This window comes from Ammospiza nelsoni, chromosome 1, assembly GCF_027579445.1.
Source record: "Ammospiza nelsoni isolate bAmmNel1 chromosome 1, bAmmNel1.pri, whole genome shotgun sequence".
Classification (NCBI taxonomy): domain Eukaryota; kingdom Metazoa; phylum Chordata; class Aves; order Passeriformes; family Passerellidae; genus Ammospiza; species Ammospiza nelsoni.
The window spans coordinates 92,734,238-92,761,876 of NC_080633.1; the positions used below are offsets into that span (position 1 = coordinate 92,734,238).

The window sequence follows — 27,639 nt, forward strand, 5'->3', positions numbered from 1 at the left end:
CAATAGTCTTTAAAGAACTTGAAATCTGTAACTCAGAAACTGACACAGGTCATGATATCCCTTATCTATCTAAATGTTACTACAGGATTTACAATGTAGGTGCTAAAGTTTTGTGGGATGTATTTCCTTCCTAGTCTTCCTTCTGTCTGTAACCCCACGAAAGCAGTTCACATTTTCTAACAAGTATTTAAATGGGAGGAATTGCACTCAGTTTTCTTCACTCTTCCTGAAACAGCATCTTTAAACTGCAGTTTCTAGGTGCAGATGGCCTCCTGGCCATTTGAAGAAAACAGTTTGGCAGGGAAGGTTGGATCTAAGGGGAGAGAGGGCATTTAGCTTCTTGAAGATTGTTTATAGGCAATAGGGATTTGAGCATCCTTCCTTTTCACAAGATAGGCCAGTCTCTGCAGAGGTGAGAAATCAGTGTCACCAGCTCAACAAATGTGCAAGATTCTCAATTCAATTACAAACAGATGATCTTCACCCCTCCCAGTGATATTCCCCTGCAGTCTGCACTGTGAGATCCCTGAGAATCTGTTTGCACCTCTAGGACCAACAGAGATTGTAAAGGTGGGGGGAACAGTGACAACTTCTGAGGAATTCTAAGTTAAAGAACCAGGTTAATTAATTATTTTAGAAGGTTTTAGTAAGAAAGAAACATCATTCTTCTGCATCACCCAATCTGATTGTGTCTGTCTGGGTGAAATTACATGCTACCAACATGTAGTTAGTTCAAAGCAAACTGAGCTTTAAGCTTTGGAACTTCAGAAGCCACAAAAAGCTGAAAATGCCATCTCTCAGACAGAAGAGTCAGCTGTGAGAACGAGGTAACTGAAGGGTTTATTTAGGAAGGAGAAGTTAAAAATAGTGAGCACAGATAAGATTACTCCTGTTTTGATTGCTTATTTCTTGGCCTTCCTAAAGCACCTTTGATAGGTGAGACCAGTAGTTGTCCATTCACAGAGCTGAATTTCACTAGTCAGAATGTTTTACTTCATGATGAATCTCTTGACAAAATACTCCTCAGAGCTTTACCATTCATGTGACTGGACCCACTTCCTAATGAAGATAACTCCATCAGCCCAGATTCACTTCAGCTTTCGAACTTTCATTGGTGAAAGATTTCCTAGACAGAGGTTTTCTTTTTGCATGTGTGTGAAGAAATATAAAAATATCACTCAGCAGTGGTTGCTTGAGAAGAACTACTCATTTTAATATTCAGGAATAGTTTTGTAGTCTCCAAGTTCTAAAAGATTCTGCTCAACTATTGTTTTTCATAACACCTGCAGACAAGATGCTGTGAGAAAGATGGATAAATATATGAAAGCATAAGCTTGTTTATGCTCCAAAATTCTTTTGTGTACTTCTGCTTTCTTTCTTAGATGCTTTAATTGATAAAGATTTGCAAGTTCTGGCCAACACAAGAGCAGACAGGAATTATGGATGTATGGATTCTACCATGAAACCAATGCTTCCTACTGAGCACAGACTCCTTAGGCAACCAACAACCTTTTTTTTAAAATATATTTAGATTTTACAACACAGCAATGTATTATATTAAGCTTGGACTTAACCTTGTTCCAGATGTCCGAAAATTCAGAAAAGGTCTTCAGAAGAACCAGTGCTTCAGTTTTAAGAGATAAAATAATTGTATTTAGTTGGATCACCACTTTGTTTACATCCTTATGTTCGATGATCTGCTTGTCTAAAGGTTTCAGTGCCACCATCCTGGTTAGTTTGCTCTCATCACCTGACTCTAAAGCAACAGCTTGTTCAACCTGGTATGAATTAAACAAGAAAAAAAAAATGTCCACTAGTTTGTTTGGGATTTTATTTTTATTTTTAAATTACAGAATATGCAATGATAATAAGTACTTCTAAAAACAGACAGAAAGTGCAGAGCAACATCCACAGGGAGACCCCCTGTTCTCAGCTTGGATTTTTACAGAGCTATAGTTCTAGTGTTAAAGCTGATTTTATAAAAAATTTTCATGCAGAGCTCTATATTAATCATCTCTGAATTACATCAGGCAAATATGCCCCATATACAAGTACAATTGTGCTGTTTTATCCTCCTACACATCTGCTAAAGTTTTTCTACCTTCTTTAGTGTAGAACTACAATCTATACCCATTCTTGGCTATAGAAAGTCCTGGAGGCAGTGGAGGGTCGCATGATTGGAAATAAGCTAACATTCTGCTTAACAGAGCAGAGTTCAATCAACTCTCTCCTAGTACTTTTTTTTTTAAATCTTAATTACTATTTGTTTGTAGGACTTGAATGTGGGTTTTTTCACTAGAATGAACTGATCTGTTTTTGATGTCATATCAACAAAAGAAAATATTTTTAGAAAGACACTTTTCAGCACAGATCTATGTACATCTATATTTTGTTCCCAGATAAGACAATTAAGGCCACATGATTACCAGTACTGTGCATTCTTGTCCTTCAACAAGTTTCAGTTACTGTCTAAACCTCAGACCTTCCCAAGGTTTTAGTGCTAATTTTGGTGCCAGTTAAAATATTTGTACTGTATTAACTGTAGTATTATAGGTGTCATATGAAGGCTTGCAGTTTAACTTTAGAGTTTTCACCTGGGAGAAGTGATAATAATTTATATTCAGCTGGTAGAACTTACACATAATGTTTGTTCTACACTATCATCATTATATTTGAACAGTCTATTTAAAAGATTTTTTAAAGCAACTTTTGATTTTAATATTAGAAACTACCAAACATAAGATTTATGAACTGTTACTCCTATGTTTTATTAATTGGCATAGAAATTGAAAACTAGGCTTCACTTAACAGGAAGATCCACCAGGTAACAAGTCAAAGTATTGATACAGAATATAATCTTAAGAAATGTTAAGCAAAATACCAAATTTTTAAAGTAAAGTAAAATTCTTACCTGCTGCTGTTTATGATGTAAGTAAGCAATTTTCCACAGGGGAATATCTTTGGCTACTGATAGAATGATATTTACTGCTTTGTTTACAGCACTCTGAAAAAAACAAAACATTCACCTTGAGCTCACAGAGATATTATGTGGGTGGGTGATGATCATCCAAACAATACCAAGGCTGAAAAATTGTACCTTTGTCTTTAAAGGAAATACTCTAAGAAGCATGACATAGGATCACCCAAAAAACACATTTTGTAAGGGGAAAGAGTACTCCATAACGTTTTATTACAGTCCTTGCAAGTTTATGTGGTTTTCAAGCAAAAGAGACCTTTATGAACAGTAATCATGAATCACTGGGCATTACAATTTAGTTCAAGTACTATTTCCCTTTAAACTGCTTATAAACATTGCTATGTGTTATTAATAATGGTTTTCATGTTCACACCAGAATGCTTGAATACATTTGTCTGAATTTGTGATGGTATAGTCTGTAATCTATACAGGCAGCTACAGAAATTATCAGATTACTTCCCCTATGCATGGTATTTTAAAATCACACTTTGTGGCCTAATTTCTTACTGACAACACCATTAAGGCTGCACATGAAACTTGAGAAATAACTCAGATACTGATCTTGAGAGTCACTATGTTAAATAAAAAGTCCAGAAATCAACACCATAAACAACTAATACTCTGAATAATTTCAGACATCATAGGATATTGCAAATATGTGTAAAAATTTTGCTAAACTAGTGTAAGTTTAAAAGAGTGTTTAAGTTTTTTTCAGTTTAGGGATTTAGGCTGGAAATATTTTTCTTTACATTTCACTACTGCTGAATTTATGAATGATACTTTAAACTGACTTTAAATTCTAAAAGAGTTAAAAGAGACTAGAAAGTCAGGCTGTACTGATGGCATTCATTTTTACTGTTTCACTCATTTTGAAATGTTTGCCTTAAGTAGAGATTTGTGAATTACTCAGTTACTGAGCTTTGACAGAAACAGTTCCTTCTAATAGCCTGTATAACAAACCTGATCTGTGGTTCCATGCCCTTAGTACCCACTGTCATCATGAACTCAAGTGGCCTTTTAGGTTTCCTTCTCCTTCCTTTATTTCTTACACCTGCACATATAAACCTGCACTCTTAAATCTTACACATACTGCTTTGAAACAATACATTTATAAATGTTTTATTGTAGATGACTGAGATGTCAAATTATTTGGTTACCTGAATATCTTCAAGACTTGGTCTCAAGACAATATTTGGAATAGCCAGTTGAATTTCAGTTCTGAACAAAGGAACCCTGTGTGCCTCTACAAACTTAGTTGTCTGATACCTGGAGTCAATAACATGCAGTCGATGTCTTAAGGACTCCAAAGAAATCTTCGTGCCTAAATAAGTGTAATATTTAAGTGAGAAATTTTTTTACCACAATAAGTTTGGGGGGAAAAAATCTTAAAAGTTTTATTTTAAAAATTCAACATATCTGAAAAATCCAGACTCACATCTGATCAAAGAGTCAGTATTCTTCTGACAAAGCTGTCCCATCAGGTTATAGTAGCTACAGGACAGGCATTCCTGGCAGCGTGTTTTCTGTTTCATGTCAAGATGTGTACAGGCAAAGGAATCCTGAACAGTGAAAGGGAAATTTTTGGGTAAATAATCAGATTATCCAGCATATAAATGAAATATCAAATATCTGACTAGGCTACTTTTTTTTTTTACGTTGTACAGGTCTTACCTCCAGAGGTCTTCCAGCATCTGCTTTCAGACTGTGCTTAAGAATATCTATAAGTTCATACACAGAACATTCCACTTGTTGACTCTGCCTACAAAAACAATCTTACAGTCACCCATAGGGAATCAAACATAAGGAATGCCCTTTGTTGTTTCCCAGGCACACACCCCCTGTCCCACTGCACTTGTGTGAATGGAAATGCCCTTTCAATGTTTTTCTGTTTGTTTCTATTCCTTGGGCATGTAGAGATTTTAAAACTTGCTGACTAACATCAAACCCATTTGTCAGATCCTGTTATATCTGATTCAACTGGACTTCATAATTTTTTTTTTTTTACAAAAAGTTTTTTCCAGCTATAGCTAATAAAACAGGTTTATCGTGATGAGGCAGTAAGATAATCTGTGAAATCAGAATGATTAAAATAAAAATAAAAGAAGTATTAAGAAACAAGCAGTTAACATGTGGATGAGATTTCATGTCTTATCATCTTCATTTTTCTTGCTACTTACTAGAATGCTATAAGAAAAAATGTAAAAAATGCTAAATGAATGCTATAAGAAAAAATGTGTGAAATGCTAAATGAATTGGCTAATAAATGCCAATACTATGCTACTTCACAACTGCTGTTCTCAAGATACTTAGAAGTTTCTCCCCTGCATCCCAAGACTATCACTTTGTTCTAGACTAGTACTCTGTTGCAATAACATTTTAAAAATAAAACCTCTATGCATACAAAAGTAGTAAGTAAATAAACCCTCCCAAAAACGGCCTTCAAGCCTGTGCAATTAAGAAACCTACTGAGATAGTTTGGGAGCAGTAGAGGCAGCAAGCTTTTCTATCTGTTCCAAGAAAGAAGTCACATCTGTGGGTTCATCTTCTGGCAAAACTATCAGAGCAGTGTTTGACATGTCCTTCAGGATTCTTTCAATTCTGCATTCCAGGGTATCAGATGCTGCTTTGACTACATAGTCCAACTCCCTCAGGGTACTGTAAACATTCTGAATAACTAAACAAGGATAAAAAAATGAAAACAAATCAATGCAGAACACAGACCTCCTAAGTCTCATCTCCCCTTCCTCCCATCCACTCCTGCCTCCCCCCAGATTTTACAATAAAATGAGGATATAATGGCAATGAAATATGAAATGAAGGCCTGAAACATTATGGACTTGCTGTATATTTTCCTCTTTATATTAAAACATCTCATAATAAGCAGAACAATATTCTTTAAAATATCGCTTATTTTTGGTAATAACATTGTGATGAAAAGGATCAACAAAACAGAACAGAAAACACAAAGGATGCCAGTGCCCGAAAATTATTTTGTTCCTCCCACATATATGCATAGCAGACTTCACCATTGCAATTAACTTATAAATGAAATTACTAAAATTCCCCCAGCCAAGACCTAGATTTCTTCTTCCATCTGTATGACCTAATTTACTTTGGAAACAGATAAACTTATTGCTTTAACAAATGTGTTTATTAAACTAAAGATAAAATTAACTCTTCTGCTGTTTCTGAATAGACTGGAAAAATTCTTGCCCTTTCATACTTCCATTGCAAAATAGAAAGAAATACAGCACTTTATGTCCTTTGTCACTATTATTACCATAACGTTTTATATATATAAATATATGTATGTAAACCTCTACTATATGTAGATAGAAATCACTAAAAATCTAAGGCACATCAGTGTGACAGGACTGTCCAAGTGCTGATGTTTTAAGTGGGAAATGTCATTTCTTGCTGCAAGGAAGTTAATGATGGAACTTGACTTTTTTTATTGTCTAAAATGGAAAAGCAGTCAAACGAATTCCTTAGATTCTTTGTTTTTTTAAATATATAAATTTAGTAGTCTAGAAGGCAACTATGGACTCCTATATTTTGAGATGGAGTTCTCTTAGATGGAAAAAAGACACATAAGACATTAAGCTTGAGTTTAGCACATCACTGGCATGTAAAGAGCTGTTTTGTGTACACCAAACCAGGGGCTAATTTGTAGGTCTCCAACACAGATTTTGGGCATATCAGACATTGCCCATTTTCAAAAAGACAAGGTGCATACACTCTAGAAAAGAATTCCCTTCTAGGTGTAACTGCATTTCAGCTGCAGCAGCAGGAAAAGCCCAGATTAAAACAGCCCTGTATTACATCTAAATTGTTCAACAGGGACAGTTTCCATCAGAACCAATGGTGATACAAATAATCATTACAACCTGAATTATACCTATTCAGATACTTAAAGTGGTGCAGAGAGTACCTAAATGAATGAATAAATAAATAAATACTATTGTAAAGACCTTCCTTATCATGTGTTTCTAAAAATGCAAAACATTAAAACACAAAAATTCATTTTAGAGCTATAAAACAAATATAAAAATACCCTTGCCATTTGGTTCTTGTTCTCTGGTCAGGCAAAGGCCAAGTAAAGCTGAAAGGTCACCATACTTGCCTTAAGCATTGGTCAGAGGCCTGTGCACCAGTGCCACATGGCAGAGTCATAAATAAACAGCTGCACAAACCTGTGCCACATTGCACTTTCATATTTATATTGCTCCTGTTTATATTGCTGCTATTCCTTTTGAAGAAGGGAAAGCCTAACATCAATCAACCTGAACTGAAAAGCTAATTTACAAGCACGAGTTACTGTTTTCTCATGAAACTGCAACATGAAAGTCTTGGTGATGGTTTTATATATGCCCATTTCAATGACATTTTACAACAGTTAATCAATTTTATGCTGTATTTGATAGGCTTAAGGTTGTGTCTTACTGTTTGTGTGGAAAATCTCAATGCCTAATAAATGTTTTCTTGCAAAAAAAATAGTATTTGGGAAAAAATCTCCAACCTTGACTTCAGACATGCCACTTTTAGGATGTTCAGCATAAATTCTGAAGAGGTTTTTTATAGAAAAGATATTATTAAAATACTCATATTAATTATCTTGTCTGACACTCTTGTAGCAGTTGGGCTAAAATTATCCACCTAAAGTGAAAAGATCAGTCCACAAACACATTTTTCAAAGAGAAGCAAAAATAAATGCAGGCACCTCACAGTGTGAATGGCTCACAACTTATCCTATTACCTACATTTATTGATGTTCAAAGAAGTCCAGGACAGCTGCATCAGGCCTGGGGTAAAGGCATCCTCAATTTGTCCTATCCATGGCTTCATCAGTGGCTTCAGCACAACAGGGATCCTCTTCAGGTGTTCCTTGTAACTAATCAACAGGTTCTGGAGTCTGAAAGACATGATCACGCTCACTATGTGCTTAATTCAGATATTTGAAACACAGAATTTTGAACACATTTTCTGTTAATAAGGTTTGCAAATTCTGATCCCATCTTTAAAATAAGAACACTTCCCAGCTCTTCCTAACTCCAACCAGGCCTCTTTGTCCTTACCAACAGCAGAACCAGACTGAAGAAATAAGTACCTCCAGCAAAGTGACTGTGATTACCTGACAGAATTTTTCTCCCAAGAATATTATTTACAATTAAAAAAAAATAGAAACAGAAAATTGAAAACATGGCTTTTTTTGTTTACATCTTTCCATCTCACAAGACATGGCAAGAAATTACATTGTTTATAAGAAAATCTACATACAAACCACTTAGAATCACAGATTCCAAAGAAAATGAGTCCAAATTCTGAAACAAGGCTTATCAATACAGTTCCATGAAAATGAAGCTACACAAAGAAACTGCATAAACAAGAATTAGATGCAAATATAATTCAAAGGTCAGATACATAATGGGTTCCTTACAAGAACTGCCGCAAACACAGAAATAGCAGTGTTTTGGACCAGATTAAAATCATGACTTGATGACTTTAGACATCATTGTTACAACCATATACTGAGATAACACATTAACATTATACCCAGAACTGGTTTTTAAAATGTTGTCAGTCAAAAATCTACACCTCTAAATATTTCTTCTTTGCTTGGGTAGTCAGTATGAAGGTTTTTTAGAGTAGAAGATAAGTTTGTCTTTCTTTTTTTAATGCAAATATTTCCTGTACATTTTTTCCTGTTGGATGGCAAAATCTGGGGCTACTGCTTTTTGGAGATCTGTAGCGTGCAGAGTTTGTCTTGCACATTAAAATTTTACAGTTAGATGTCTTTAAACACTCCACAGAAAATCAATGAAAAATGATGCATTGTAAGACTGAAAATTTCAACAGAAAAAGAGAGGAAGGGTTGAAGTATTCATGAAACCCTTTAAATTTCATCCCTTTTTGTCCAATTCTAATTAAGAAATTAAGAACAGTCCTCACAAAACATTGCTTTTTTTAAGACGGAACATCCCTGTTTAGAGAGTTCTAGAATTAACAACCAGCATCCCTGAGAATGAAAGAACTTTTGCAGCAGAGATTCGAACTTTTACAAGAAACAGAAAGCAATTTTAAATCAACAAAAGTGAATTTAGATGTTCAACATGAGAGACAATGTTATAATTTAGGCAACATACTCCCTTTTCAAATGTTTGGGTTGTACAGCAATCAAGTGGTTAATTCCACCTTATTTTTCTAACAGGAAAAAGAAAAACTTCTGATGCTAAGTGTAATATTTTGGAGTGTAATTGCTATATTAGAGTGCACAGATGCACTCTAACAATAATAATAGCAGTACCTAGGAGCTCCACTTAGAGAGCAGCTGTTGAAGTAACAAAACAAAAACATGTAGGCGTTTCCAAGTAACGAGATATGTCTCTATATAGGAACAACTGCATGTTAATATGGAAATACAGGGGAAAGCAATTAAAGTTCAATTAAACTCCATCAAAGATAAAAATTATAATAAATCAAAAGTTATATATGCAACAGATTTAAAGTAGGTATTCCCATTTGCAGATAAGAAACAAATCCAAAAAGTGTTCACTCACTCCCTTTGATGTCTTTTAATCTGTTCTTCATCTGCACACAAGCCAAGGACAACATCTGGGACTTCAAAATGCATTTTTCTCAAGTATTTTGTCTCATAAAGTACTTCCAGGACCATTGGGTCTAAGTTTACAAATAATTCCTTCATGTAGCAGTGAAAAAAAGAAATAGAAAATAAGACACCAGTTTGGTACTTACATGTAGTGTGATGTAACTGGATCATATAAAGACATGTAAATGACTGGAGAGGATTTTTAAAATATTTATTTCTTCTTCAGCCTCCTCTAGAAATATATGGATTTCCCAAAGTATTAATCAATCAATATCTTACACTAATTTCAATTTCTTGTGACTCTTTCACTGTGCCCTAACCTCTTGGCTCCCAGGACTTCCCAAGTTTAATTCTAGTTCTGCAGCCACATTCTCTGGAAGTTAATTTGCCTTTTCATCCTAGCTTCTCCATCAGTAACTGGGGAGAAATATTGTGAAGGTTAATCTCTACACTTTTGAGGGCACTAAAATTGCTTTTAAGATGTTTTTAAGATGCTGCATAAATTTGAAAACTATGTTCTAGTTGTCCATTATGGAATCATTAGTACAAAAATGTCACATTTTAACCATAATTTCTCTGCACGACAGCAGGAAAAAAAATCTATAAAGTAAGAAGGGTAAAATTTTCTGACTCGGCAATAAATTTGGAAAGCAAATTAATGAATTATTGCAATATATTCAACACAGTGATATTGAGCACTGCAGAAAAGACCATGACCCAACAAAAAATTCCTTCCTTGACTAAAATTTTGGTTTACATAGAAAATGAACAAGGAAGCAACAGCTAAAGAATGTAGATAAGTCAGTAGTAGATACGTACTTGCTGAGTACTGCCTTTTTTATACCCTGTACAAGACAGAAGCCTTATGAAGAAAAAATATTATGAGACGTATCATAAATATACACAGAAAGGAAAAAACATTTCAACTCGAGTAGCTCATTTTTTAGCTCTATTTGGTTTAAGGTTACTTCAATGCTTTCTTGTCTATCCATGATATGATTAAGTAGCACATGTAATACTAAATCATGTAACAAAGAATAGATCATGTTTACCTTGGTTTCTGGGTGCCTGACAAGCAAGGAAGCACACAGAGAATTCCTAGCCTGGTCAGCAAACCTGCACCAGGCCCTATGATAAATAATCTCAAATTCCAAAAGAACTGCAGCCATTTTATTGTAGTTCTTGATAACTTTTTTCATTTCCATTGTCTGCAATTTAGGGGGGAAAAAAAAGAAAAAGCACCACTTAAACAATTCAATGAGTCTAACACAGTAAAAAGGCCCTCCACAAGGCTTTTCCTCTCCACCACAGGAAAGCAAAAGAAATAGAAATCTCTAAGTTATGCTGTTTTAGAGACAAGATAAGACACAGAAACATAGGAATATATTTAGAAATTCAATTATTATTGAATTGTTCTAAGCAACATAACTCTTTTCCCGATTTTTCCTCCCAATCCTGTTCATAGAACAAAGTCTATAATGTGACATATACAAGGCACTAATGGCCCACTGAGAAAGGTATACAAATGGTTCCACTGTTGGATGAACTTGGATACAAGCTGCTAGAATAGTGAGTGGAGAAGTATATAAGTAAATTTGCTTTCTGTTAATAACATCCTGGAAAGATTAGGATAAATCCTCCTCTGCTAATTTCCAACCTTCAAAAGTGTGGTTTTCTTTTTAAGGAACATCATTGGATGGTCAATTTTTCTGAATAACTGCTGGGCCCACATAATCTTCCCTGTTACCTAAAACACAGAAGATATTAGGTTAGATTTTCATTAATTTGAAACACTCAAGAAAAAAGCAATTTTTCTCTCTCATTTACTTCATTCTTACTGGTGGTATATTACGTGGTATAGGTGGATTTTCCTTTTCCTTCTGATAGAGTTTTTGAATAAACTCTAAGTCTTGGCTGTACTGGTGAAGAACAAGGGTATATTTCTCATTTAGATCAATATTATTTTCTCCTATTATTTCAAGCTTCATCAGAAATCCCAGCATCTGTTCAGTCTAAAAAAGAAGATGGAGCATTTACTTCAGAAGACAACAGTTCAGAAAGTCATTGTCCATAAAGTATTTTATTAATTTAGAATATGCTATGTAAATTTGTAAGTCATTTTCTAAGAAATACAGAAAAATCCATCTAGACAAGTTTGTGAATTTTACTTCCATATTTTATCCCACACAGGACATACTTACCACTGTATAAACCAAGAAACTGTTATCACTACAGCTTGGGGTTTTTCTGACTCTCAAATCCTCTCTCCTTTCTTTTCAGCAAACAGTTGTGGTAGAACACCTACACCTTTACTCACACTTCATTAACACCTCATATATCATCACTGAGATATGAGACATTGAATAAAACTGACATTAAGGAAACAGAAGGCAGGCATTATTTAATTACTCCTGCCAGTGAAACAGGAATAAACTAGAAATGCAACAGGAAATACCAGGATGAAGAAAGAAAACAAACTTCAAAATATGGAGTGATAAAATTGGTATGGAAACATGGAACATATACTTGGCACCAAGTAAGAATGAACATTCCTTTACAGCACTTCTGTAAGCAACTTCTAGAACATTTGTAATAGGTTTGATGTCCTCCAACATCACCTCAGGCAGCCACCAGCACAGTACAGAACACTGGCAGTAAAGGAGGAGTTCAGTAGGAGCTATGGGTACTTGGCCCTTCCAAGCACTAAAAGCAGGGGCTTGCATTTGGTACCTTACTTACAGTTAAGGTCTTCTTAAACCAGGAATCCACAAATTCCTGTATAGATTCATACAATGCTGCAATTTTGTTCTTAAATTCAAGGTAATCTTTTTCAAACTAGAATAAAAGCAAAGAAAAAAATTATCTATAATGCTGCTTTCATTTTATAAAAACAAAATCCTTTCTGTGAAGCTTTTCAGGAATCTGTTTTATCTACCCAGTGTGTGTGTTCAGCACTGCATTAGAAAGAACAGGAACAACACCAGCAGCAAAGGCATTTACACTCCAAGCAAAGCAAACAAAACCTAAGCAGTGCTAGGTTAAATAATTAAAGCCTGATCTTCATGAACACAAAGGAGCACAGAGGAACACAGACAGGCCAAGGAAAACTCAAAACTTCATCAGAGAGAGCAGAGCACACTAACCAGCTACTTGCAGCCCTGCCACAGGAGAGTGCCCATCCCACTGTCTAGGTATGAAACCCACTGAAGGTGAGCTAACTGGCAGGCTCTCTAGAGCACCTTGCAGACTAATGGAGGTTGTAACCAAACTTGGCAGTTCCTACAAGTAATTTGGGCATTTATCTGCAACAATTTTTTCTTAAGAGTCCAAAATACTGAAGGTCTAACAAAAAGAGTTCAATGTAAACTTCTCCCAAAGAGAGAACTGCACATGCTTGGGAAGACAGTACATAATAGCTATTGCTCCAAGCATTTAGGTGTAGAGAAGTCATGCCATTTTTTAACCCCTCCAAATTCTAGTGAACAGCAAATTCCCTCTTTCAGAAAGTATCCACACAGAAGTATTAGAGAAACATATAGCAAGTATTAGAGAAAGACAAGCCATCAAAATCAGAAGAAAATCAAAAGCACTCTCGAGGTTAATGTTTAAAGGGAACTTAATGACATTGACAAGTTTTAGCTCAGGAAGGCAGGAGAGTAAGTAAACACTTCTAGAACTTCTATCGTGAGGCCACTAACTCTGCAAAACAAGCAGGCTATAGCTCAAGAAAAGCAGCTCATTCCCAGCATGTCCAGGATTAAAACACAAGAATTTAAAAAGCCGCTTTAGTTTTTATCATCCTGTTTGGCACTGGGAGTGATATCATTCCCCTCTCCCTCTAAAATGTGCCATTATGTGCCTGTATTAACTTTGCTATAACACTGCCATTACTATTATTTTTATTAATACTGAGTAACATTTATAATTAGACAAATTGTATTTGATGTGTTAACGTACCTAAATCAGTTCTCACTCTGCAGTTCAAAATACATGCATCTCAAAACAATCAGGCTTAGGAAAATTAGTTTGTGGAATTATGTATCACACAAAACCTAGTTTACAAAAAGTTAACAAAAGCATTTGAAGTAAAAAACAAATTTGTCCTAACATTTTCAAATTACATTAAAAGGTATGAGAGTATTGATATTATTGTTACTGCAAATAAATATATGCATTTTTATAATATTCAATATTCTTTGCATAACTCCAGTGAAAAGCTCAGAATTAACAGAGTGATTGTCACACAAGTGCTGAATATAATTACCTCTTTTTTCCTATGATCCAGAACATCATACTGTTTGGATTTTGCATTTGTAGCAATGCTCTGGTATTGAGCAGTGATCTTGTCAATGCCTTCTATTCTTATACTCTGGAGCTCTAAAAGGCTTTCCATAGTATTGCTCATATCTGAAATCTTCTCCAAACGTTTACAGAAGGTCTCAAATTTTCCAAATATGTATTTTTCACTAACAACAAAAAAAAAGAGGGATTTCTAGGAAAATCTCTTTGCAACAGATTTTTATTTAACCCACATATATTCTACCAGAGCTGCTATCAAATTTCACACCCAAAAAACATCATACTGTAATGATTACATATCAACAAAAAAAAAAAATTAAGCTCACCTATATAAACCAAAAAATTGCTTAATCCTTACATGGCAACTAAAAGCCTTTACCACATTTCACAGGAGGAACTCTTTCAAATAAGGTGTTTGCAGGAGAAGAAAATGTGAATGTACAATATCAAGAAACGCCCCATGATTTAAGTGTCAATACATGTAAAACACTCCTTGGCATAGTGAGAGAGAACCCAGCTCAAAGCTGACTGCATTTCCTCACAGTGTTTTCACCCATATTTATGATTCAATTTTTTTAGGATTTCATACAATGCATATGTATTTGTTGTCAATAAATAAATGCCTAATTCCCCTGAAGTCCCATTGGACATGTGCTGAATAAACAAGTGACTGGCAAAAACCTGTTTTTTTCCTGAATAAAAATAAAAAAACCCACTCTACAAAGTCATCTTCTGATTATAAAAAGTACTTACTTTTAATTGAATATTTAGCTTTTCTTTTAGCCAGCAGATATATTTACATCTCATTTATAAATTGTACTCATCAGTACGATTCAATATTGGAGTGAGTTATTTACCTGACATCAAACTGTCTGTCACTTGGATATTCCTTTAGCTCTTCCCTAATTTTCTGAAAGGATGCTTGGTACTTTTCTTTGAGGAAAACGCATTGTTGTATCCTCTTTAGCAATTCTTGCCTAAGGAAGAAAATACAGATGACAGAGAATCATCCTAAGGTCTTCAAAAGACTACAAATAAAAATAAAATATTTTAGTCAAATCGCAACTTTGCAAAATAAGAACACAAAATTATACACTACATGAAAAACACTCAAAATGTGATGGGTTTGAGTCAAAAGATTTTGACTTGTTATCTATATTAGGTATTTTTTATTTTTATGTTGGGTTTTGTTGTCATCAATCCAAGACTTGCATGGCACAGTTCACAAAGGATGCTGGCTACCAAATGCTTGCAGTTTGGCCATTTCTCATCTTCTGTACTGAGTATTGCTGATTGGTTTTCCTTTGTTTGTTTCTTTGGTCTTTTTCTAAGACTGGAGAAATATTTTTCCACAGTAGAATAAGGATAAGGACAGTCTTGTTTCTTTTAAAAGATACACCAGGAAGAGCTTAGCTCCTAAGGGCACAGATAGTTACATCTCACACACAATTGCTCATTAACCCTGAGGCGCCACGTGAGATACACGGATGAGGCACGGAAACCTGCCATAAGCCATTTGCCCAGAGCTGTTCCTCACTTTGGCTTTGTCTTTCATCTTCCAAAAGATTACTGGGGATTTAAATTATAGTCAAATTTATAGGCTGAAACAATTAACTGGGACAAACTTTTGCAGAGATAGCAGATTAAATAAATTAGAAAAATGTCTCTAAAATAAATTCAGCTATAATAAACAAAAAAATAGTATTCTACTTTTACTTACATTAATCCTTTAGAATAAACATAATCAGTACTTAATTGACTACAGGTAATTTCTGAAAAATTCCCTTTATCTTCACTAAAATGCATGAGGAATCAAAATTGCTAGATTTACTTTTATGTCTCCTAGCCAGTTACTTCAGTGTCACTTTGACTTGGCTGGAATTTAAGCAGAGACATCCAGACTATCTGCTTTGATGAGGCTTGTAACACCTTTTCCTTTTCATGTCAATACCCTTAATCTTACTGCAGTCAGACCATTCCAAAAGACTATTCCAATTATCAATTTCCTAGTTGACAAATTCAGATGCCATGTTCATTTTAACTCCTCTAGGTGATTTCCCCCTCCATTTTTGCATGAAAATAATTGACCTGCTCTTATAGTATGTGCTCTTCCTATGTTACCTGCACTTGTCATCCTTCAGCTACACTTGTTCTGCCAGTGACATCAGCATTCACCACCCAATGAATAAGTTTCATACAAACACCTCTGTGCTTTCATTTCTGCTGAGTGTAGCACTTGGACAAGTAGCTGTAGAGCAGCTAACTCATCACTTCCCTGAAATGTCCCACAATACAACTGAGTTGTGATTTTGGTCCTGCTATATATTGTTCCCTTCCTCAAACTGACTTTCATGTCCAGTAACAGCAAAATATAAATCCTGGATGGAACTTTGCCAGTCTGTCCTTGGAGCTTTTTTATGAAGTATTTCAGCTCCCAGTTCCAATTTCTTAAGTGTGTTTTGGTCTAAAAAAATCCATGTGGACAATATATTGAGTGCTGCATACTAGCATGTATTGCACAGTTTCCAAGAACAGGTTTTTTCAAAACACATTGTAAATTAATTTTTGCAGAGTACTTAATTCTACACAGAATTAGCAGTTGCCAGCTTAAAATTAACATAGGAATCAATGACTAGTAGGAGGACAAAGGGCTACTTAAATTTACCCATTAATAATCTTGATGATTAATCTGTAATTTTACTTCTAATGTCAACAACAGAAGAGGAAATTATTAAAATTCTATCACCTGTCCAGGTCCCAGATTTTTGAAACCCCTTCACATAGATAGGTCTTGCATGTGTTAATCATTTGATTGGTGATTTTAAGAAACAGGGATGTCATACGCTCGGATGTGTTATAGTACGGTGATGTACAGTAGATCATAAAGACAGTGTTCATTAAACTGGGAATGTGTTCCAACACTTTTACCTATAACAGCAAAAAAAAATGGGAAAGACAGCAATCAGAAAGAAATCAGAGAAAAAAACCCCAGAGTTTCCTGGAATTTAACACAATGACAGCTCTGGGAATATGTTTATCAGTGGATAAACATCTTTTTGTGATTTTGCCATTACGAAATGGACCATCCAATTCACTATCACACCTTGACCAAGTCAAAAAGCATGGGAAAAGGGCAATGAATAAGTGAATGAGTCCTTTACAGATTGGGATTTTCCACAGGAAAACCAGAGGCTCTACTCTGCTTGGCCATAGCCTCTAGTATAAGAAGATGCTGTAATCTACTTTGCAGAGGAACATAGTATCTGAGAAAAAGAGCTCTCTTCCACTGCTGGAAAAGAGCTGGATTTCTGTAGGAAGAACAACAAGAAAGTTGGCCTTTGCTCATTTTCTCTAGATTTGCACAGAAGAGAAATCCAGAAGGGGGAGGCTAGGCAAAAATAATCCCACTTTCACTGGACACTGAACTATAGAGTTTTATATCCCAGAGAAATATTTCAGAGAAATGCATGCAAGCCAGATACACTGAGAACCCAGAACAAGAGACTGGTCTAGAAAAGAATTTTAAAAGTATGGTAAAGGTATCAAAAAGTCAAATCCTATATGGCAGAACAGTGAATATTTGCAGAAGAAGTGCAGTGTAAAATACCAGAATGGATTCAAAAGAGATCAAGCTTTGAAAGTATTATTTAGAAAAATTGCTACCAGTTGGATTATGTGTAAATGTTCTGAACTATGCAAGCTTACACATTTTTGTCTGATGTCTGTATCATATTCTTATTTTAAAAAATGAACTCTGAGACCCATATGGTTATGAAAATAAATTTTATTGACAGTGCAACCTACAAGAGAAAGAGCTTTAACCTGTAAAATAAGTTGAAGCTAACCGATTTCAATTCAACCCAAGATTTAAGATCATTTTATAAAACAATCACAAGGAATTCCTAACTAAAGCATGCAGACGGAAGAGCTGCCATATGTGAGACCCAAGCTCACAAAGGCAATTCAGCTCATTACTGGGTTAAGAAAAACACAATTTGATGCTTAGTTTTTTCATATCCTTCAATTATCTTCTGGAATGATAACTCCTTTAAACAAGGCATTATTATTTTTATTATCTGGTTAACTTAAAATTAGTAAGCTCAATTAACAAATGCCTAAGGAGTTAAACTGCCTGCTAATAATTAAGTGAAAGAGTTAAATATTAAAAGGAAAAATAGCTTTTTTACAGCAACAAAAGCCCCTTCCTTTCTTTTTTGAATTTCACATTAAGTGCCTTTACAGTACTTACAGGTGAAGCATGGGCAAGTGGACCAAAAAATTTATCCAACGTATATAAATATCGCACATTGTCCTTAGCTTCATTGGCAGCAATTGTTATACTACGATCCTGAACGGATGAGAAAAAAAGAAAAGAACAGAATTATTACTGTGAAAATTTTCTGATCAGGTTCTTTCTCTTTTACAGCACACAAGGCTATGATTAAATCTTGCAAACACTTTCCCACAGAAGTGCTTTCAAATATGCTATTTATTTTTCACAGGAGAAATAACTGCTTCTACATGCAAAAATTGGTAAGATCTTCCAAGGTCAGCTACATCTTGGATGTGGTTTATAGGTCTGTACTTAAACCTCCAAAGCTTTTTCCTCCCCATGGATCCAACTTAGATTTTAGAATGATTTCTGCACAGGAACCGTTTTACAGAACTCAGATAAGATCCCTGAAACATTACCAGGGTGCTTCCCAACATTGTTTAATAAACACTTGTGAGGGACAATGAGTTCACAACTAATGCCTGTATATCCTTATGCTCATGTCAGGTGGAACTATTCACTACTTAGAGAGCTAGTTCATAGGAAGAAAGAAATGTAGTTCATCATCCTTGGCTTGTACTGGCTCTGTACAGACACTTTCTTTTATCCAAATTCTATTTATCATAAGAGCCTGCAAATATGGTAATCACAAAACCAAAAAATCTTCCAGGTCTATTCTTAAAACAGTAGAATACTTTCTTAAGCAATAGAAGACCTACATTCTGGGGGTGGGGGTGGGTGGGGGTCTCATTGACTGTGTATGATCTACAGCTTATTTTCTGGCTTGCCCACAATTTTGCCTGATAAGTTTACATTACAGGCATCCACTTATATGAAGCAGCAGTTGTGCCCCCAGAAGTCTGCTCTCAAAAATTCTAAAAGCATCATGAAAGACTTTCAGACTTCTACAGTTGGCCTGCACAGGGTTCAGCTTGTTAGAGACAGAAAAATGTTGTACTGCTGCACTGCTTTACTTTTGCACAACCTTTCCACCTATAATGTTAATAAAAGCAATATTACAAAAGCAATTACTTCTTTTCAAGTTATCTATTTAATTTCAGGATCATTGATGCTATATGCTCCAACAAAGGGATAATAAACCACAGTGTAAAACCAGCATAAACACTGAAAGTTATTTTTATTTTTAGCATTGTGTTCAGTTCTCTATATATCACAAATACAGTACTGTAATAATTTAAAATTCTAATTAGAAAGAAGTAATTACCAGTTCCTTCCACTGTTGTAATGTCTTTGATCTTGCTGCCTGAAGAATACTTATAATTTTCTTTACTCTTGAACTCTTGATCTCATCTAAAAGGCTTTGAAGAAAGATATATACTTAATACTCTCTCTCTGGAATAAAAGTTTACACTTTTTTTTTTTTAAATCCTCTTTTTTAAGACTCTGTGAGAAATAATGCAGGGATTTCACCTGTTAAATGATGACATTCTTGACTTCCAGTGTTCCAGCTCTGCAGATGGACCAACATCATCAGCTTCTCTTCTAATTTGTTCACTCTCAACTAAAACTTGTCGAATCTGTTTGGTCCAAATTGTGACCACTTCTTCAAGTTTCTCAGTGACCTCTCTGTTAGTGCCTTCAAAACCATTGAATTGGACAGTTTTATAAGCACCAAGAAATAAATACAGAAATTTAAACTCCAGAAGCTGTGTTCTTGCCAAACATAATCTGAGACCATGTAAACTCTGTATATTTGAATCACTGACCAACAGGAAAAGATTAAGACTGTAACAACAAGATGGACACAGATAATATTTGTGTCTACTTACTCTATTACTATTGCATTTCCTTTACAATGGAAAAAGTTAGAAATACAGTGAGTTATTAAGAAATTGTAAAATGCTATTGTTGAAAGAGAAATAACTACTCTTTTTCTTACAAAAACACATATGTAAATAAGTATATTTTTTATAAATACAGTGGTTTTATTCACAGAGTCAGAAAACATTGGATAAGATTTTCCCAGCATCAAAGAAAGTGAATAGTACACACACTAGTACATGGATTCATTCAGCAATTACTTGGCTAGTAAACTAGGAGGGATTCAGACAACTGCTTGCACGATATATCAAGCAACTACCTAATTCTTTAAGATCTATGAACTAAATTATGGGCAAATGATTGATGATCTTATAATTAAACAATCACAAACCTGGCAAGACTAAGCAGAAAAATGTAAACAGCTTAGGGAAAATGAATTAATTCTTCAAAGTAAATGTTTACTTATAACATTTATTTTATAAACAGCATCATTTTGTTTGCCTTGGTGTAGGAATTACTCACCTGCAGTTATGTAGTCAGATGGGTTCTGTAAGTTTTTGACATAAACATCAATATCCACTTTTTTGAGCTGAATTTTATCTTCTATATTCTGTCTAGATGATGACAAAGTACCCACAAATTTATCCACTGAATACAGAAACTCTTGTATCTGGCTGTTCTTCAAGCCTTCTTTCACAGCTCCCCAGTTCTGGTTATTTTATGATTTATGCAAAAATCAAAAAATGAGGGTCATGCTTCCTTTTTTTTTTTTTTTGATCACAAAATGTATTTTTCATTAGAGAAGTATTTCTTATTCATGGCAGTATATAAGGATTTATCAACATGACCTTTAAAATATACTCATCAATACTTTGAAGCGTGCATTGACTAAATTACTTGGTAAGAAAAGAAGAAACAGACCAGCAAAAGGCTCTAAGAAATAAAAGTCTCTGACTTCACTCTGACTTGAGTCTGAAGTCAGCTGTCACTCATTTCACACTAGATTGTATTTTGTTTAGCTTTATTTTTCTCCTTCTGAACAGAGAAAACAGACTCTAAAATCCCATTCTGCTCCTGGGGAGAGAAAATGACAGTGTATGGTAGCAGCATACACACCACCATTCTCAGCAGACAATGAGCTTCTTTGTACTTGCCACCTCTGATCGTGTGCTTCCAGAGGCACCTGAACAAACTGATGCTTTATGAGTGCCACAGAAGGAGGACAACTCAAAGAAGCTGGATATTCTGAATATAACACTGTTCATGCTGTCTCCAAGAATAAAGTCATAGAGTGAGCCCTTGTGCTGCCAGGACTTGACACTTCTTACAATCCAGGTTTTATCTAGTTTTCATAAAGTCATCACAGCTTTAACTTGGTATGGTTGCTGTGTTATATTCTCCTTTGTCCTAATAATTAAAGCTGGCACTATTGCTAGAAAATGAACAGTAGCTACATTAATTTCAAACATTTGTATATGTACAAATTGCATTACTCTCATAAAGGCCTATATTGGACTTTTATCTTCTTATATCCTCTGTTCTAGGTCCAACAGGTGCACAAAAAGAATTGCAGCAGCCACATGCCTTACTTGCATGTGATCTTGAGAAAAAAAGACTGACTGTTTGATTACCTGTTGGGATTTCAGTGCTGGTATCATAATCTGGGACAAGAAGAATTCCAGGCCCTGAAGGATATTTCCATTAGTACAGTCAAACATGCCAAAATTCACCTCCTTTGGGAAGAAACAAAAATTAGCACAATGCATGTTGACTTCTGCAGCATTACACTGCTTGAGTGACATTTAGATATGGGACAGACACATTCACAGTCCATAACTGTGCAACATGACTATCTCTGAAAGTCAGAAAAGGCTGTTACTGTACTTTTTTATACACAACACAGTACTTTTATGTGAGAGGCCAGGAAACCTTATGTTAGTTTCAAGACTTATCTCTATTTTAAAAGTCTAAAAGACAGAGTTTAAGTGTAGCATTTCAATAATTTAGGCTCATTACTTAAAATCTTCCACTTTAGGTCCTTATTCCCTATTGTCATTAAAATTTATATTTTAATGACTAATTAATAATGATTTTTATTAATTAAAATCCTGGGGTTTAATACCGCAGTAGCTAATTTATAAATTATTAGAATTTTACTTTATCACAAATGCTTACTCTCATGAAAAAGAACTTCTGTTAATCATACAAGTAGACATTTTCATGAAAGTATTCCCTATTTTTTTCTGACTGCAGTTGCATGAATAAAGGTCTGAGAAAATATGAACATGTGAATACTGCATGAGTTTGCTCTGACCTGAGAGACATTTGATGCAGTTATAACTTCATCTGATGTTCTTAGGAAAAATGCACAAGTTCCTGTAAAGTCCTGAAAAATAGCACCAAATGCATACACTTAAAAAGAATACAAGTATACAATAAAGTATTTTACTTAAAAATTTATCTACCCTAAAAATGTGCTGGAAAAAATCCTGTAAAAAATCAATGACTAAAAGAGATAGTGAAATTGTTTGCAGGATATTTGAAAATCTGTCCTTCTCAAATCAAATAGTGGTTTTTCCCTGCTTAACACAAGAATGCCAAAAATGCCCTTTTGGACAGACTGGTTCAATGTTGTACCTCCACTAAGAAAATGCAGTACCGGGAGAGCTTGTGAGCTAGGCTATTTCTTGTTATTGTACTTGAAAGATACTTATTTTGTTTATTTATCCATTAAACCTAATAACAAACCTAATAAAAACTCAACTGCCACAAATTTGAAAATCCATTCTAGCTGGCCCATTTGGCAGAGGAATGAAACTCACTTTTCCCCTGAAAGCAAGAAAGAATTCTTCTGCTATGTCTTTTCTGGCATTACAATATTAACATAAGCTCTTTGGGGCTGACAAGAAACAACAACAATAACAACAAAAATGAAAACCAAAGCATCACCAGGCCATATTCAAAGACCATTGTATATGAAGAGTCAATTTTCCCCAAAAGAGATGGAAAAAATCAAAATTAATCAAAAATCTTAATGACCACTCTGAATATGCTGTTGACTAATGCTTAGATATTACAGGGGGGAGGTCATTATAAGAATTTGAATGGAAGAAAGGATTTCTTAAAGGTATTTTATGAGTAATGTGTAGCATTATTATATGAAATGGCATAGAAAACCACTGAAGAATTGCACTTTTAAACTAGAAGTACACAAGCCCTGGAAAACACTTAACACGCAGTCATTAAAAATTATTAGGATCTGCAATTTTTTTACAAGGACTTATTTGACCTGCTTTCCTCTCAGATAGTGAAATCACTACTTCTTTACTGATGAAGGCCAACCTCAGCCTAAGAAATGCTGGGAGACCCTGCATTATAAGAACAGGGAGTAAGTACCTAAATATCTCTCCAAGGATTACAAAAAAATTGTATAACACTGCAGAACTGTTAAGGCTTTTCAATATTTTACTTTTTAAATGTCATCTAAAGATTTTTTTCAACCATACCTCTGTGGAACCCATGGTAATAAATAAATTCTTCTGAGGCAAATTGTTTGTTGACCCATCAGGTCTCAATGATGCATTCGACTTTTGCTAGCAATTAAAATACAAATAGGAGGTTAATAAAGTAAAAGCTATATCATACAAATACTTCCTCAATTTGAATATGTGAATTATAACTAAGTCCATTTTGATTCACTTTGTAATTCCCAGATAGAAATCATGAGCTTTTTATCTGGAGAATAAGCTTTGCCTGAATCCCAGTAAACAATTTCACAGACCCATTATTTCAGGGAAAAAACCAACAAGAACAATAACAACAAAAACAAGAAAGAGGAAAAGTTTCAGAAAAGAAAACAAAATTAAATCTGAACTGATTCCTACTGAAACTTCCTCTATGAGAACAAACTGAATGTCTCACAGAAACAATCATGTGCTTGGTCTGCAAAGTCAAAATGTAATTGTGAATGGGATTCACAAGCAATGACACCAGCTACATCCTGTCAACAAAGCAAAAAAATTTAGCTTTCTGCCCATTTCTTTAAGCAGACATCACAGAAAAACTTTCTCTCAGGGAAGCCTTGCTGCCACTGGTCCCTCTCCACTGACACGTATCTTTAACCACTTCTCTTTGAAGGAACAATAAAGCCTAAAGTTAATAAAGATCTGCTTCCCTCTAATTACGTGTCACGTATTTTGGAAAATAATCTGTTGAAACTTGGAAGAATGTGACAGAAAAAAATGTGGGTCAAGCTTGTAGGTTTATCTCTAAAGCTGAGGAGAGCCTTCTTTCTAGGAAGTCAAGTGTTCAGCTCCTGCTAGACTGAACATGAGATGTGTGATATACAGGGGTGGCTCCTCACTTCCACCCCAAATCAGCATCTGCTGACCCCTGCACGTGGTTTCAAGTGAACATCATGCATCTAAGATGGTGAAAAAGAGAGATGAAGAGATGAGAAGCAGCAAAGAAAGGATCTTTGATAAATCTTGGTAAGGACATGCCTACTAGTCAGGCCAATAGTCTGCCCTGCTCAGTATTTTGTTTCCAAGAACAACACGGCACATCTAATTCTGCCTTGAGTAAACTCCAGTTCTCCAATGTGCTTGAAATCAAACTGCTAGAGATGGCATTTATACTTTCCATCAGAAACATTTTTATGCTATGATGCTTCTGAAACAGAACTCTCCCTTTTTTTTTTTTAATGGTTAAAAGGGTCAAAATAAAATAAAATTAAATGCAGCAATGAAACATTTCATTCAACCCAGGCCAGGCATTTATTCCTAATTTGTCAGTTAAGGAAAACAATGTCAAGATTTTTAGTTTCATCTTGATTTAAGTCAGAGAACAAGACATTCATCCCAGAAATGTGCAGGCCTAGTCCCAGTGTAACGAAAAACTGATTAAACTGTTTTGACAGCAGAGCTCATTCTGTGATTTGCAAAGTCTCTAATCAATTCCAGTAACACTCAAAAGTTCTTTAAATTTATCTAAGTTATAATGATTCTGTAATTCATTCTGCATTTAACTGATGATCCAGAATTATGAGTTGAGGAGTTTTTCTCCTCAACAAGCCCAAAATACCATCACAGGGTGAATTAGCTCTCCCTACCATGGCTCCTCACTGCACAATTTGAAAGGATTGATGAAGGACTGATGAAGGACTACTGCAATTCTGGAAGCCCACAACAGTTGTGTTAGAAAATGTCAAGGTCACTTGGCAACTTCTGATATCACACACTCAGTGGATGCTGAACAAATTATTTCACTCTTTATGCAGAAGCTTCTCCTTAAAACTTAAAGGGAGAAAAATACAACTTGGGGACCACAACTGCCTTATTTCTGGTCACAGTTTTCCAAGCTTATTTTCTGCAAAATGGGACAGATCTGAACATGATGCTACCTTAATTTAGAAGGAAATTACATCATTTTTCACCCTCTTGAATGAGTGCTTTGTCCATAGTGAAGTTGGTGCAGTTCAAACCAAAAGAAAATAAACTGGTTCTTACACAGACAATTCCCCCATTACTATAATACTTATGCTAGCTAATCTAGTATTTTAAAGTCTGAATACCATGAACACTTTGTCTCAATTATCTTTATCACTTTTGAAATCTGAATTTTTATCCTACTTGGCAATTTTAGTTTTCTTTTGTGAAAACGAACAGTGTCAAACTACACTACAAGGCATCCTGCAATTTCCATGAAAGCCAAGATGGAAGTATTTAAACAGTGAGGTCCAAATTCCTTCCACACCATTCTTTCCACACCAGAATTCAAAAAAATCCATTAAGATTTTTTTGAATTCTGCAAGTCATGTGATTATTTTTTTTTAAATGCAAATTTGTTTTTGCAGAAGCAAGAATGCAAACATACCTGCAGTGCATCTTGATAAAAAAAGAGCAACTTTTTAAGTCCATAAGGGGCAAAGAACTGTTCTATTAGTTGAAACTAAAAAAAAAGAAAATTGTAGATAATTGTGAGATAGCTTCAAATCACTGGAAATTTTAGAAATATTTCTTGTAACAACAATTTAATCAGTATTTACCTTGTCATCAGAAATAATAATCTCCTCCACTTGCTGCTCACTCAAGTCTATCCCATCTGCTAATCTTGATATCAAATACCTGTGTCTTCCATCTATCTGAGCTCTTCTCTCCTCTTTGGTTTCTTTGGCTTGCTTGGCTAGTTCTTCTCTGCTTTCACTGGAAAGTACTTTACTTTTCTTAACAGTGGACTACAAAATAGAAGTTTTGTTACAAAAAGATTATTTTTCCTCACTTAAAGATTGTATTTTATATTGTTGATCTTTAAGCTGGTTTCATAAACTACGTATCTATCAGAAACATGAAAAAATTACATGTAAGGAATGTACAGGGAAAAGTAATAATTAACTTGCTAGGCCTGAATTATTTCTCAGTATAAAGCTGCTATGAAAACTACATATCTGAAAATCCAGGATCTCAGAACCAAATGTCGATCCATGCTAAGGTCACAACATAAATTTAGTACTATAACAGCTTTCATTCAAATCTCAGCTTTGTGAATCCAGGTTCCAAACTTCTATATGTCCATATTCTAGATCTGGGATCAATCTCTACACTGCCTGCATTTTAATATATAGTATCAAGTTATACCCTAAAGGAAATAAATAAACCAAATCACTATAAAATGAGTTACTGCAGGAATAAATACACATTTGATGATTAATTTACAGATCATATAAAGGCAGCAGTGCAATTATAAAGAGGGAGATTTATGTCAAAAAAGTATTTTCAAAATCTTCCTAACAGTGTGAACAAGACTGAAAATAGATATGGTGACTAACACTTTTAAGTCAACAGAAAATCCTCGGAAGACATATGGAAAACTAAAGATTTGGGTAAATAAGTAACCACACAGATCATTTCCCTCTACACACAGCTCCCACTGACATGAGTATCTGGGGTTTGGAAATGTCTGAAGTGTCTCTGTACCTTACAGTTTTTACTGGAGAGAAAAAAAAGATAAATTACATCACTTGCCAGTACTCTACACTGGCAATTGGAATTGTAATTAATCAACCCTACTCTTGGATTAAAAAACAAGAAAGCTGGCCAACTTGCACCTTTGCTTCCTACCATTTGGTCTTACCACAGACTCTGAATGGATGTTTTTCACCTACTCTCTACCTGAACCTCTTAGACACCAGGAAACAGAGACAATATCTGAATACATGTAGTTGTTGGTCAATACCCTTTTGATATCTCTAAAAGCTAATCATGATTCACTATGTAGTTCCCAATTAAACTATGTCAGCCTTTTATCATCTCTGGTTTCCATGTCAACAACTGGATCTCCTTTTTTGAATATGCCTTCCCCGATGCAGCATGACCTTATTCAAGCATTCTCAAACAACATTCCTCATGGCAAAGGAAGTGTATTAACTAGTGAATGATAAAAAAAATATCTCAAAGAACCTAAAATCTGAGCAACACACATTATGAGCACAGAAAGTCAGTGCCCTAATACTGTAGACACTTTTGAGTCGTTCACTGTTTATTTTTCCTTGCAACTAACAGAGACTGAAGGAACTCAGCATGCTTCAATATTAGACAAGCTTTCATCAGTGAAGACTTAAAGAAAAATCTATGTAGAAGAACATTCAGCAGACAAAAGGTCACCCACAACCTGTTTTAGAACAAAAACACTTGCCGGAAGCAC

General features: G+C 34.9%; 1 protein-coding gene across 1 annotated transcript in view; it reads right to left on the reverse strand.

Moving 5' to 3' along the window:
- The window catches only part of LOC132070926 (dynein axonemal heavy chain 5-like), a 143,542-nt gene extending 117,517 nt beyond the window's left edge, over positions 1-26,025 (reverse strand). The window contains exons 1-24 of the mRNA XM_059468136.1: positions 25,985-26,025; positions 25,813-25,887; positions 23,445-23,531; positions 22,253-22,324; positions 21,570-21,671; positions 20,461-20,647; positions 19,588-19,753; positions 19,382-19,475; positions 18,133-18,231; positions 16,630-16,811; positions 14,741-14,860; positions 13,849-14,050; positions 12,324-12,419; positions 11,423-11,596; positions 11,242-11,331; positions 10,637-10,792; positions 9,535-9,674; positions 7,738-7,889; positions 5,444-5,651; positions 4,649-4,736; positions 4,413-4,536; positions 4,135-4,298; positions 2,912-3,004; positions 1,575-1,778 (exon numbers count right to left, since the gene is read on the reverse strand). Coding sequence (XP_059324119.1) covers positions 1,575-1,778; positions 2,912-3,004; positions 4,135-4,298; positions 4,413-4,536; positions 4,649-4,736; positions 5,444-5,651; positions 7,738-7,889; positions 9,535-9,674; positions 10,637-10,792; positions 11,242-11,331; positions 11,423-11,596; positions 12,324-12,419; positions 13,849-14,050; positions 14,741-14,860; positions 16,630-16,811; positions 18,133-18,231; positions 19,382-19,475; positions 19,588-19,753; positions 20,461-20,647; positions 21,570-21,671; positions 22,253-22,324; positions 23,445-23,459 — 2,928 coding nt within the window. The 5' untranslated portion in view covers positions 23,460-23,531; positions 25,813-25,887; positions 25,985-26,025. The remainder of the gene's footprint in view (positions 1-1,574; positions 1,779-2,911; positions 3,005-4,134; positions 4,299-4,412; positions 4,537-4,648; positions 4,737-5,443; positions 5,652-7,737; positions 7,890-9,534; positions 9,675-10,636; positions 10,793-11,241; positions 11,332-11,422; positions 11,597-12,323; positions 12,420-13,848; positions 14,051-14,740; positions 14,861-16,629; positions 16,812-18,132; positions 18,232-19,381; positions 19,476-19,587; positions 19,754-20,460; positions 20,648-21,569; positions 21,672-22,252; positions 22,325-23,444; positions 23,532-25,812; positions 25,888-25,984) is intronic.
- Positions 26,026-27,639: the final 1,614 nt, after the last annotated feature.